This window comes from Triticum aestivum, chromosome 3B (assembly GCF_018294505.1).
Source record: "Triticum aestivum cultivar Chinese Spring chromosome 3B, IWGSC CS RefSeq v2.1, whole genome shotgun sequence".
NCBI classification, from domain to species: domain Eukaryota; kingdom Viridiplantae; phylum Streptophyta; class Magnoliopsida; order Poales; family Poaceae; genus Triticum; species Triticum aestivum.
This window is the reverse complement of record NC_057801.1, coordinates 667,235,588-667,248,614: the sequence shown is the minus strand read 5'-3', so window position 1 is coordinate 667,248,614 and position 13,027 is coordinate 667,235,588. Positions and strand designations below refer to the sequence as shown.

Here is a 13,027-nt window from a genome sequence, read left to right as displayed (position 1 = left end):
TTTCTAGGTCATGCCGCAGGTCATATGTGTATCCTCAAGCTATTGTGTCTTTGTTTTTACAGTGAAGTAGTGCGGGCTGGTGATCGGCTTGAATTGCCGCTTTGTCTCAGCCACATGATGGTTAGTCAGCCGCATTACGCGCTGGTAGGACGGGCCCCAGCGCCTCATCATCGTATTGGGGTAACAATTTGCGTTTTGGGTAACTTTTGGTTGGGCGCCCGAGGCCGTATTCTTCGGCTGCTAGGACATCAGTCCATCTATCGTTGAGCAGATCTTAATCAGCTTGAAGCTGCTCCTGCTTCTTTTTCAGGCTCCTTGCAGTGGCTATTAGCTGACGCTTAAAGCGCTCCGGCTTGAGAGGTTCCTCAAGCATGATAAAATCCTCGTTGTCGAGGCTCACCTCGTCCTCAAAGAGCGGAAGATAATTACTGTCCTCTGAGTCTTCGTTCATGGACTGTTCAACAGGGCTAACTCGCCCATCTTCCCATTCGTCCTGTTCGGAAGTTGGCTTAACGGGGTCTTCATGGTCTTCGGCATCATCGAGAGTATTGTTTTCTTCTGTGCCGGTATTGCTGTCCTTTCCGCGGCGTGGCTTAGAGCAGTGCCGCTGACGTCGGCGCTTCGGCTGTATCTCAGGAGGCTTATCCTCGATTGGATCCTTTTCATTGTCGTAGTTGTTCTCTTTGGGTGTATCCACTATGTATACGTGATACGAGGAGGTGGCTTTCTAGCGCCCTGTAAGCGGTGGTTTTTGTGCCTGCTCCTCTCCGGCATTGTCGTCCATACCGTCGATGTCTTCAGAATCATAATGGAGCATGGCAGTTAAGTCTTCGATAGTGGCTATGAAGTGGGTGGTGGGTGGGAAGCGGAATTCTCCGTCACCCGCCTTCAATCCAAACCGAATATAGTTCGACTGAGAGTCCCCTGATAAGGAGATGGCTTTTAATGAGTTTAGCACATCGCCTAAAGGTGAGTGCCGGAAGATGTCCGCGGAGATGAACTCAACGATCGGCGCCTGATCAGGTTCGATGGCGCGGATGCACGCGGTTCAGAACCTATGGCCGAAGACGAATCCGAGGTTCCGGTGACACAGGCCCCGCTTGAGGTTGGATCTGTGTGCGGCTCTACCGCCGCTGAGTCCGCGGCTTCCGCGGTGGGGTTGAGTTTCCCATCCTCGGACGGCGCAATCTGCTCCAGATCTAGGGCCAGAGCAGTTACAGGCGCTATCTCCTGTGCACAGTCCGATGATAGATTTAGATCATGTTGATCGTGGTGGCAGGGAGCGGCTACCATGGGCTCGAATTTGTTGAAGATAAAGTCTCCGCGGATATCGGCAACGTAATTCAAGCTTCCAAACCTGACCTGTTGGCCAGGGGCGTGGCCGTCGATCTGCTCTAGATGGCCAAGCGAGTTGGCCCGCAGTGCGAAGCCGCCGAATACGAAGATCTGTCCCGGGAGGAAAACCTCCCCCTGGACTGCATTATTGTAGATGATCGATGGAGCCATCAAAACCTTTTGGTGACGATGCAACGGAACTCTCAATGAAAGCACCAATGTCGGTGTCAAAACCGAAGGATCTCGGGTAGGGGGTCCCGAACTGTGTGTCTAAGGTTGATGATAACAGGAGGCGGGGACACGATGTTTACCCAGGTTCAGGCCCTCTCTACAGAGGTAATACCCTACTTCCTGCTTGATAGATCTTGATGAATATGAGTATTACAAGAATTATCTACCACGAGATTGTAATGGCTAAAACCCTAGAAGTCTAGCATGTATGATTATGATTGCCTCTATGGACTAAACCCTCTGGTTTATATAGACACCGGAGGGGGACTAGGGTTGTACAAAGTCGGTTACAGAGAAAGGAATCTTCATATCCGGTCGCCAAGCTCCTTCCACGCCAAGGAGAGTCCCATCTGGACACGAGAGAGAGTCTTCGGTCTTGTATCTTCACGGCCCATCAGTCCTGTCCATGTTACATAGTCCGGCTGTCCGAGGACCCCTTAATCCAGGACTCCCTCACCCGTTTGCTCCCGCGTGTTGGGCCGACTATTTGGGGTCATGCGTTGGAGTTGCCCTTGGTGGGCAGAAATAGACCCGGGACAACCCCAGGCCTAGGAATGAAAGCATATAAATTCCCAGGGACAATGGAGTTCCGCTAAAAAAAGAAAATGATTGCCCTCAGCTGGCTGATAATTGCGGTGTGTCCGCCGCCTCCGTTGTGTGCCATGCGTCCTCAGCATAAAGGCAATTGCAAGCATCTATTCAACAACAACGGTGTTGTTGCAAATCTTGGCGGCGCACGGCTACTGTGATGCGACGCGGCTTCATTTTATAGAAATATAATTTCGCAACAAGTCCTTTGTTGAAAAAAAAACCCACAACAAAATCACATATATTGAAGAAAAATCACATATTTGTTGCAGAAAAATCACATATATTGCAAAATAAATCTCTGTAAAATTTTATCGCGTTTGGACTTCGTTTTGTATGGATATTCTGCGAAACAAAAAACATGCAACAAACATGAACTGGCACTGGGCACTGGATCAATATATTAGTCCCAAAAATAATATAAAAAAATGTCAAAAATATATGAAAGTTGTAGAATATTGGCATGAAACAATCAAAAATTATAGATACAACGAAGACGTATCATGGTGCGTCCGCCGCCTCCATTGTGTGCCACACGTCCTCAGCATAAATGCAAGTGCAAGCATCTATTTCAACAACAACGGTGTTGTTGCAAATCTTGGCGGCGCGATGCGAAGCGGCTTTATTTTGTAGAAATATAATCCTGTAACAAGTTCTTTGTTGCAAAAATAACAATTCCGTAACAAAACGGCTGTTGCAGAAAAATGCTAAAAAAATCTACAGCAAGATGTTTGTTGCAAAAAAGAAAGAAACCGCAACAAGATATCTGTTGCTGAAAATTCTGCAACAAGATGTCTGTGTGTTGTAGGAAATTTTCGCAACAAGGCATGTGCTGCAGTGGTGGATGTAACGCTTGGCCGCTCGCTGCGTCAAATCAGACGGCTCGCGCCTGGACGATTTTTTAAAAATATCAGCCGGCGGACGCGTAGCGCACTCAGAAAAATATAAATTCTTCAGTTTTCCCGTTCCTTGATTTGGAAATGTGGTAAACCGAGTGAGCAGCCCACGTGAAAGCAGATAATCCTCCTTGGTCTCACACACACTTATTCACGAGAAAAGAAAAAAAAACAGAAAAAGAAGGGCAGTTCGTCTGGTTCATCTCTCCCAGACCCTCACTCCATCATTCATCCCCATGATTCGACCACGCACCCACGACTCCTCACAAGGCAAGGCAACGACCAACGCAACGGGCGGGCATGGAAAGCTCTCTCTTCCTCCTCATCCTGTAGACTCGACTGTGGGCAGCCCAGCCTCCCTCCCTCTCTCATCCTAGATTCGATTCCTTTCCTCCGCTTCGTCCAACCCCAGCCCCAACCCCACCGCGAAAGAGAGAAAGAAAGGCTGCGGCCGTCGCAGTCCAATCGATTGCCCCACCGCCCGCCCCGCCGCGCCGCGCTTTCCCGCCCTCCCAAGCCGAATCCGATGGTTCCACCCGTTGACCGCCTCCGCCATCGGAGGCCGCGCCGCGCCACCCCAGGGCCCATCCCCCTTTCCCGCCGCCTATAGATACCGCCCCGCCCGATCGCTCCGGCGCAATGGCTGTCGGCGGCGACGACGACATGGAGAGGGACTTCGCCGCCAGGCTGCGCCTCGCGCCCTCCAACCCCTCCGCCTCCGCTTCCTCCTCGGCCACGGCATCCCCCACGGCGGCCGGAGGCGGGATCGCCTTCCGCGCGCCGCAGGAGCAGTTCACCGCCGGCGACTTCGAGCTCGGCAAGATCTACGGCGTCGGCTCCTACTCCAAGGTGACGCACGCTGCTAGTGCGGCGCACGATCGTGTCGTCGACTCGTCGTCCTTGTTTAATTAACCAGTTGACGGTTCCCCCCTTGTTTTTACCCCCCTGGCTTGGCCGCGTGGGGAGCTGGATCGTGGGCATTGATGTTGCCGTTGCTGAATGCTGAGGCTGTTCTGTTTTTGCGTGCGGTGGGTCGCAGGTGGTGAGGGCCAGGAAGAAGGACACGGGCAACGTCTACGCGCTCAAGATCATGGACAAGAAGTTCATCACCAAGGAGAACAAGATCTCCTACGTCAAGATGGAGCGCATCGTGCTCGACCAGCTCGATCACCCGGGCGTCATCAGGCTCTTCTTCACCTTCCAGGACACCTACTCCCTCTGTCAGTACCGCCTCTCTTTGAATTACACTAGTTAATTAACAACTGGCTACACTTAGTTTTAGTTTAGTTCTCAAATGCTACTTGCATTTTGGATGCTTACACTGCCTGAACACGCCGTTTCTTTCACTGTGCAGACATGGCACTGGAGTCCTGCGAAGGCGGGGAGTTGTTCGACCAAATCGTACAGGTTAGTATCAAACTGCTTACAATGTGGTTGATTCCTCTTCTGTATTTACTTCTTATGCACGGGTCTTGCTTGCAGAAAGGCCGCCTGTCCGAGGACGAGGCACGGTTTTATGCCGCTGAAATTGTTGACATTCTGGAGTATCTGCATAGCGTAGGCCTAATTCATCGGGATGTGAAGGTGTGTGAATTTGTAACGGAGATTCATGTTTGTCTTTGAGTTAATGCCATCAGCAACAATGACTTTCTCACATTGTTTGATCTTCCAGCCAGAAAATTTACTCCTTACTTCTGATGGACACATCAAGATTGCTGATTTTGGTAGCGTGAAGCCTACTGTGGACACTCCAATCAAAGTCCTCCCAAATTCAACTAGTAAGATAAACATATGCAGTGCTGGGTTCTCTTAGTGTTTGGTGATGTAAAGCTCTTAATGTTCTGCTTTCCTTACACTTACCGTGCAGATGAGAGGGCCTGCACATTTGTCGGAACAGCTGCATATGTACCACCAGAGGTCCTGAACTCTGCCCCAGCAACTTTTGGGTAAGTGAATAACTTCATCCATTGATGCCCTTGATAAACCTTGCTTTCTTGGTATAATTCCATTTTTTGTGATATTTACAGTACAATACTGCATTCTTTGATGTGATTTTATGTTTTGACTCTGAGTGATGTATTCAATCACATTATTAAGCATCGCACTGGGCATTTATTGGCTACGTGCTTGGCACCTTGGGTAGAAGCTACAAATGGCATCAGAAAACATATCTTGTAGACGACTGCCCTAGCTATCAGTGTTGTCATGCTTCTGGACTTTAGGTTACTAGCAGAAGTTGAAAATTTCATGTTATAACATCAAAGACTTCAAGATGATACTCCCTCTGTAAACTAATATAAGAGCGTTTACATCACTACTTTAGTGTTCTAAATGCTCTTATATTAGTTTATGGAGGGAGTAGTACACAAAATAACAGTCGGTACAAATTGTGCTAGCTGAAATGCATTCCTGGTATCTGTCTGTCCCATCAGCATAGTATCGTGTATGTCTTGTCAGTTCAACATTTGTATCAGAAAGTCACCTTTTCTGAGTATGCATAAGATGGGAAGTGTTGTATTCTATTTTTGAAGACATTAGATTCTTCTTCTTTTAACTGAAGACATTAGATTCTTGATGCATTCTTTAGCTGTTATGAAAGAATAACTTAAGTTCATTGCATCAAAGAAAAACCACCTTCCATGATGAATCTCTAACCCTGGTTTGCTGCCAGTTGTGAAGATGTTAAGCTTCTAAAGAACAGTTTTTTTTTGTGGTATTACAAGCAGTGATTTATACACGTTTTTCTGATGGGTTTCTATATGTTCGTGACAGAAATGACTTGTGGGCATTGGGGTGCACGTTGTTTCAAATGCTTTCTGGCTCTTCGCCATTTAAGGATGCCAGTGAGTGGTTGATTTTCCAGCGAATTATTGCAAGGGATCTCAGATTTCCTGAGTTCTTTTCGGATGAAGCAAGAGATCTCATTGACAAGTTGCTGGTATACAATTATACAGATTACTTCTTGCATTCTTTTTGTTTTTGGTCATAAGTTATATATGGTTCTTAGAAAAATGCTACTAGCATAAAAACAACCCTTATCCTAGTTCTGATCATTTCATGGTTTATCAGATACAGTAATATTCTAAATACATAATGAAATTGCATAGTCTCCACTCCAGCCAAAAGAGAAGCTGCATCCTTAGATCTCTAAGTCAAATTTCCAACGAGTAGGGCCTGCTTAAACTCTTCGTTCTGCAGGATGTTGATCCAACCAAACGACCAGGTGCAGGACCTGATGGTTACGCTTCCTTGAAGAAACATCCTTTCTTCAGAGGTATTGACTGGAAAAATATAAGGAAGACGCGTGCACCAAAGCCCGCTGTGGAGGCAAATGTATGCTATCTTACATATGTCAGTGTAATCACTTAAGTCTACTCTTTATCATTCTGATGATCTCCCTATTCAGGCAAATGAGGATGAGGATAATCAAGATTCAGATTGGTTGTCACACATGGGAAGTGCACATGCCAACCAAAATGTCCCTGTTGGGAATAATGGTGCTGCGTCATCTTCTGAAGTACGGTCCCATGTATCTAAATTAGCTTCCATCGACTCCTTCGACTCTAGATGGTAAATACAGACTATCACAACATTTTATTATACTTACAGGAGAGAAAAGAAAAATGAAAACGGGGGGAAACGGTCGACTACATGCTCACAATTTTTCCACAAGTGAGAGGTGATTCATGTCAGTGCATATTGCTTTAACAATGTGGCAGGCAGGATTTCCTGGAGCCAGATGAATCTGTAGTGTTGATATCTAAGCTGAAGAAGATTAATAAGCTATCAAATAAGAAGGTCCAGCTAATCCTCACCAACAAACCTCAGTTGATCTGTGTTGACCCTGCAAAGATGGTGACCAAGGGGAATATTAGTTGGTCTGATGATCCAAGTGAACTCAATGTACAAGTAGCCAACTCCTCGCATTTTAGGATCTCCACGGTATTCCTCTTTGCTGCTACTGCTCCTTAGTATTATCCTAGTAGCCGTTCTATTTTATCACGCCTAACTGAGTTCTCTTACAGCCAAAAAAGGTGTTCGTATTTGAGGATGCAAAACAGCGTGCCTGGCAATGGAAGAATGCAATTGAAGACCTCCAGCACTGCCAAAAGAGCTGATTTTCAATTGAAATCAAGATACCGAAACGGGTGATGTTAAGCACTCTGAGCACACCTTAGCCATCTTTTTTCACTTTGAGGAACACATGGGAGTTTCTCGCTCCTGCCCTCCTCGCATGCCTGGGAAGGAAATCACTTGTGGCATGTTGATCGATGACCCCCGTCTACCTCCCTAAGCAGTTTTGTTTGTTTGTTAGTTGCCGCAGCAGATAGCATCAGAGTGATTGAAATGTTGGCCCTCCAGAACAATTAACAAAAGAAATCCATGAGATGATCGATTTGTATTGTTGTATTTGTATCATCGAATCACCTTAACAATGTTGCCGTAGCTTAATTATATTCTCCTGCGTCCTCTGTTTGGTTTGTGTGCTGTTACTTTGCGGAGGTTGTGAGTAGTATGGCCATATCTCAGTTTACTACTTTATGTGTTTGGCCATTTCCATAAGATGTTGTGATGCAGAGCTGTTCTGCTACCATCATCTGGGTAACCATAGATATCAAAAACAGGCAAATTTAACATACCTCTTCCCTATAATATGCCAACAAATCATTTCTGCCAATTTTCAGTAGTAGCAAACTTCACTTCCTTTGATACTTGCCATGATTATTACACTGAACGTTCTGTACATCATTGTACCAAAACTGAATAATTCTTTTTCTTTTCGACATAAGCCTTTGCAAAGTGCAGGTAAGCAGAGAAGCCCAAGGCACTGAGGGCAGCCAGAAGCCAGAAGCCAGAAGAAGTAATCGAGGTGCCCCCTGTTGAGATTGTTCGAGAACCAGCTCCCCCCATTGCTGCTGGTCACCCTGTCAATGGCGTACACAAGGAAGCTACTGATGAAGCAGCCAACCCCACCTATGCTCATGCACAGAGCTATGCCCAGGCTGCGGAGGGAGTCCGGCACCTGGTCGTAGAAGAACTCCAGCAGGCCAACATATGCAAACACGCTGGTCAACCCTGCCAGGAGGAACTGGGGAACCACCCACAGCAAGCTCATAGGAACAACAGCATCAGGCTCATCCAGGATGCCATGATCTGCTGCTATCCCAAGCCTCTTCATCTCCACGAGCGCGGCGACGATCATCGTGACGATCGAAATCGCCAGCCCGACGCCGATCCTCTGCAGCATTGTGATGCCATGAGGGTTCCCCGTGTGCTTTCTAGCCAGCGGAACGAGGATCCGGTCGTAGATCGGCAGGATGATCATGACCGCGACATGGCTCAAGTTCTGCATGGCAGCGGCTGGCACCACCAGGCTGCCTACTCTCCTGTCGAGCGTGCTCGCCTGCTTGGTGAAGAAAGTAGGCCACTGTGCATAGACGACGGCGTAGATCAGGCATGCCGACCATATCGGAAACAATCTAAGTAGCGATGCCGCTTCACGAGGGGAACCGGCATTGTCGGTGCCCCCCTTGGGTGACAGTGAGGAGCTTTCGAGCAATGGCTGTGAGTCGTCAGACAATCTGCGTGCCAAAGGACCGAGTGATCGAGCAAGGTTCAGTTTCAGAACTCAGAAGAATGAACTGAATCGAAGCATTTCAGGAGAACAAAAATAACTTGATTACTTGGAGGTGCGCCATGATGAATGCCAAGATCGAACCGTGGCGACAAGCGGTTCGCCGAGCCGCGCAAGCAGGCCACCATTCCTCGCCGGAGGGTAGAAGCGGTAGGTCTTGGTTCCGAGCAGGAAGACGGCGAGAGCGAGCGCCATGGCGACGCCCGGGATCCCGAACCCGAGCTGCCAGCTCACGCTGTCCTGGACGTAGTTCAGGGCCGGAACGGTGATGGTGACGCTGCCGTCCGTGACGAAGAAGAACCAGTTGAAGAAGGAGCCCCTGGAGGCGAGCTCCTCGGGATCGTTCTCGTCGAACTGCTCGGCGCTGAACGCCTGCACGCACGGCTTCTGCCCGCCGTAGGCGACGGCGACGAGGTAGAGCGAGACGTAGAAGAAGGCCACCTGGGCCGCGGACGGGCTCGCCGTCGCCAAGGATGCTGCCTGTGGCGTGCCCTCGGAGGCGTGCGCCGCCGACGAGATGGTCAGCATGGCTAGCCCCTGGAAACCATGGAGAAGTTCAAGGGAGAAATCCAACTGATTTCTTGGAGATACGGGGTTTTATCCCTCAGCGAAATTCGCCTACCAGGATGTATAGCAGGGAGGCGTAGAGGATGGTGCGGTAGCGGCCGACCCAGGAGTCGGCCAGGGCGGCGCCGAGCAGCGGGAGCATCATGGCCACGCCTGACCACGCGTTGACGGCCGCGGCGGCCACCGCCGTCGGCTGCCCGAGCGGGCCGGTCAGGTAGGTGATGAGGTTTCCGGAGATGCCGGCGAACGCGAACCGCTCCGCGACCTCCACCCCTGCGCTACCGTTAAATCAGTCTCGGCCGTCACCAGCTCGTACGCGCGCGCGCAACGCGTCTGCGGTTTGCCTCGTGTCGTAATATCGTTGTACGTACCGATGACGAAGAGCGCGGCCGGCCACCGGCCGGAGGAGCGCCGGGAGACCGGGCGGCCGCGGTGGTCAACGGCGGCCACGGCCTCCGCTCCCGGCGATGCCATCACGTCTTTTCTCGGCTACCGATGCTCGTCCCTCCGTTTGGAGTCCGACGCCGAGGCCGAGGGCAACTATAGACTACTGATGACAGTGGTGGTAAAAGGTCAATGGGGCAGGAGCTGAGATGCTCTCCAATGCTGCCATGGCCTGAAGCGCCATGGGCAATTCGGCATCTACATGTGGTGGAGTTGGTCGTCCTCAGGTCTTAGTTTTCGCCACTATTTTCTGTTTATCTATTACTCCCTCCGTTCCAAAATAGATGACCCAACTTTATACTAAAGTTAGTACAAAGTTGAGTCATCTATTTTGGAACGGAGGGAGTAGCATGTTGGGCGAGAGACAAAATCGTGGTTGGTGTGAGTTGTGAGTACGACTTGCTTCTCATTCGATGCTAGTCCTGTCATTTGGTTTTCCATTTTGTTTTTGCGAGACAACGACTTTGTACCGAAAGAGGGGCCTTTGGAGCCCGAGGCCGTTCGGAATCTCTCCGCTCCCAACTCCTCTGCGGAGCGGAGCGGCACTCAGTGCAATTTTGGCGAGCAGCCAGATGGGTGCTCCGCCCGCTCCGCTCCCTGGCGAAGGAACAGAGTATTGCCGAACACATGAACTTCAAGAAAATTTCCCGCATGTAAGTATAGATGTATATATTGCATGTCCGTCTTTCATTAGAAAATGCATTACCAAATGAGCTGCACACAAAAATACAAATTTGTCAAATAAATAAATTGAAATCGACATATTGGCTTTTTTTGTGTACACGGAGTACAAACAAGTACTATATATTATATAGAAATTTATAGGTGCGTAGATCACAAAAATGTCAAACGGAGACCGAGCTTCGTGGAGGCCTTAATTTGAAAACTTCAAAATTTAAACCTTTTCGTTTCAAAAAATTCTGAATTTTTTATGCATATACCTAGACACATAATGAACATGTGTGCAAATTTCAGGCTGAAATACATTAAAATGAGAGCTACACAAAAAAAACTGAGGCTTTTAAGCATATATATTGTTCATCCTTAAAGCCTATGATTTTGTTATTTCTTGCACCTTGCAATTCAAGGTATTTCATCCTGAAGTTTTTCACACGGACACATTACATCCTTGCATACATGTGTATTTATTTTTAGAAATTTTTGAAACTGAAAAGTTTGAATTTTGAATTTTTTAAAATAAAGACCTTAATGGAGCTCGGTCTTCAAAATGCCCTACTCTTCTTTTTGATATGTGCAAAAAGAAGAAGTTGAGCGCCAAATATTTGGCATTTATAGACCATTGGACTTTGCTTGTTCTATTAACTATTGGCGAAGCCGAAGCATAACTGCTCTGGTTCGCATGAAAATTATCAAGCACGCTTTCGACACTAACATGAACATGTAGTATATGTGTAACATGAACACCATACTGCTACATTATGTTCACATATTTACATCAGGTCAGCGTGGCCATTTCTCTGGAAAACCATTGTAAATGCAGAGCTGTTCTGTGGTCACGCCATCGCCATCGGTGTAGCTTTGGAGTATTTTTCTGTGACAAGCTTCACTGTACTGATTGTCCATGAAAATTGCACTGAACGCTCTGTAGATACCATCGCATCACTGTACTGAAGCTGAATCGTTCCTTTTCTTGACGACATAAACCCGTGCAAAATGCAGGTAAGCAGAGAAGCCCAAGGCACTGAGCGCAGCCAGGAGCCAGAAGAAGTAATCGAGGTGCGCCCGGTTGAGGTTGTTGGAGAACCAGCTCTCCCCGGCGCTGCTGGTCACCCTGTCAATGGCGTACACGAGAAAGCTGCTGATGAAGCAGCCAACCCCGGCTATGCTCATGCACAGAGCGATGCCCAGGCTGCGGAGGGAGCCCGGCACCTGGTCGTAGAAGAACTCCTGCAGGCCGACGAACGCGAACACGCCGGACAGCCCGGCCAGCAGGAACTGGGGAACCACCCACAGCAAGCTCATGGGGATGGGAACTTGAGGCTCGTCCAGCAGGCCATGGTCGGCTGCGATCCTGAGCCTCTTGGTCTCCACGAGCGCGGCGACGACCATCGCGACGATCGAGATCGCCAGCCCGACGCCGATCCTCTGCAGGACGGTGATGCCACGAGGGTTCTCTGTGCGTTTTGTAGCGAGCGGGACGAGGATCCGGTCGTAGATCGGGAGGAAGATGAGGACTGCGGCGTGGCTCAGGTTTTGCATGGCGGCGGCCGGTACGAGCAGGGTGCCGATCCTCCTGTCCAGCGTGCTCGCCTGCTTGGTGAACAGGGTCGACCACTGCGACAGGACGACGGCGTACATCAGGCAGGTCGACCATATCGGGAACAGTCTGAGCAGCGATGCGGCTTCGTGAGGAAAATCTTTGGTGTTCTCCTTGGACGCCGACGGAGCATCAGCCAGCAAGGGGAGTGAGTCGTCATCGGGTAATCTGCATGGATGCCAAACGAGCGAGTGAACATTCAGTTTCAGAAAAATTGGCTCAACTGAAAGTGTTCTGAACTTCTGATGGATAGAAGGAAAAAGGTTGATTACATGGAACTGGAACACCATGACGAGTGCCAGGATTTAGCCCTCGCGACGAGCAGTTCACCGAGCTGCGTGAGCAGGACGCCGTTCTTTTCCGGTGGGTAGAAGCGGTAGGTCCTGGTTCCGAGCAAGAAGACGGAGAGAGCGAGCGCCATGGCGGCGCACGGGATCCCGAACCCGAACTGCCAGCTTACGCTCTCCTGGACGTAGTTCAAGGCCGAGATGGTGATGGTGTTTCCGCCGCTTGTGGCGAAGCACCACCAGTTGAAGAAGGAGCCCCTGGAGGCGAGCTCCTCGGGGTTGTTGGCGCCGCCTCCTCGCCGCAGCGCCCTTCTTCTTCCTCACAACTCTCACACATGGTGACGAACTCTACACACGCACGGACACACACATGCACCAAGGAAGAAGACCAAAATGGCTTTGCCAAGAGAAACTTCCTTAGATGCCCACCACGGCTACATTGTGTATCCAGCCCTCACGGCCGCTTTTCTCATTCATTTACTCAACTTATATAGCCAAGTACAAGACTCACACACACCCACTAACCCCACGCACACACGCATGCATGGTCAAGCCCACGGTTGCTTGATCCGATTAGTACTCCACGGGCTAGCTACACACGCTTGGGTAACAGCCAAGTCTCCAGAATCTTTGGATACACACGTATAGGACCAAGCCTCAACTATTGCTTCCTATTCTTCCTCCACGCAGAACTGCCACGCGACTCAGCTGCGCCGGCTCCATAGCTAGCTAACTAATCCATCCATGCATGCAGATCACACACATG

At 49.3% G+C, this 13,027-nt stretch overlaps 1 protein-coding gene and 1 pseudogene across 1 annotated transcript; one reads left to right on the top strand and one right to left on the bottom strand.

Annotated features, from left to right (window-relative positions):
• Positions 1 to 3,265: 3,265 nt before the first annotated feature.
• On the top strand, positions 3,266 to 7,513 carry LOC123071582 (3-phosphoinositide-dependent protein kinase 2). The gene is made up of 11 exons (XM_044495158.1): positions 3,266 to 3,899; positions 4,090 to 4,270; positions 4,405 to 4,457; positions 4,533 to 4,634; positions 4,723 to 4,828; positions 4,918 to 4,996; positions 5,823 to 5,988; positions 6,249 to 6,383; positions 6,457 to 6,620; positions 6,770 to 6,992; positions 7,076 to 7,513. The coding sequence occupies exons 1-11, from the start codon at positions 3,690 to 3,692 to the stop codon at positions 7,166 to 7,168; spliced, it is 1,512 nt and encodes a 503-aa protein (XP_044351093.1). The 5' UTR covers positions 3,266 to 3,689; the 3' UTR covers positions 7,169 to 7,513.
• Positions 7,514 to 7,647: 134 nt separating this feature from the next.
• LOC123067671 (protein NRT1/ PTR FAMILY 5.10-like) lies at positions 7,648 to 12,454 on the bottom strand (annotated as a pseudogene).
• Positions 12,455 to 13,027: the final 573 nt, after the last annotated feature.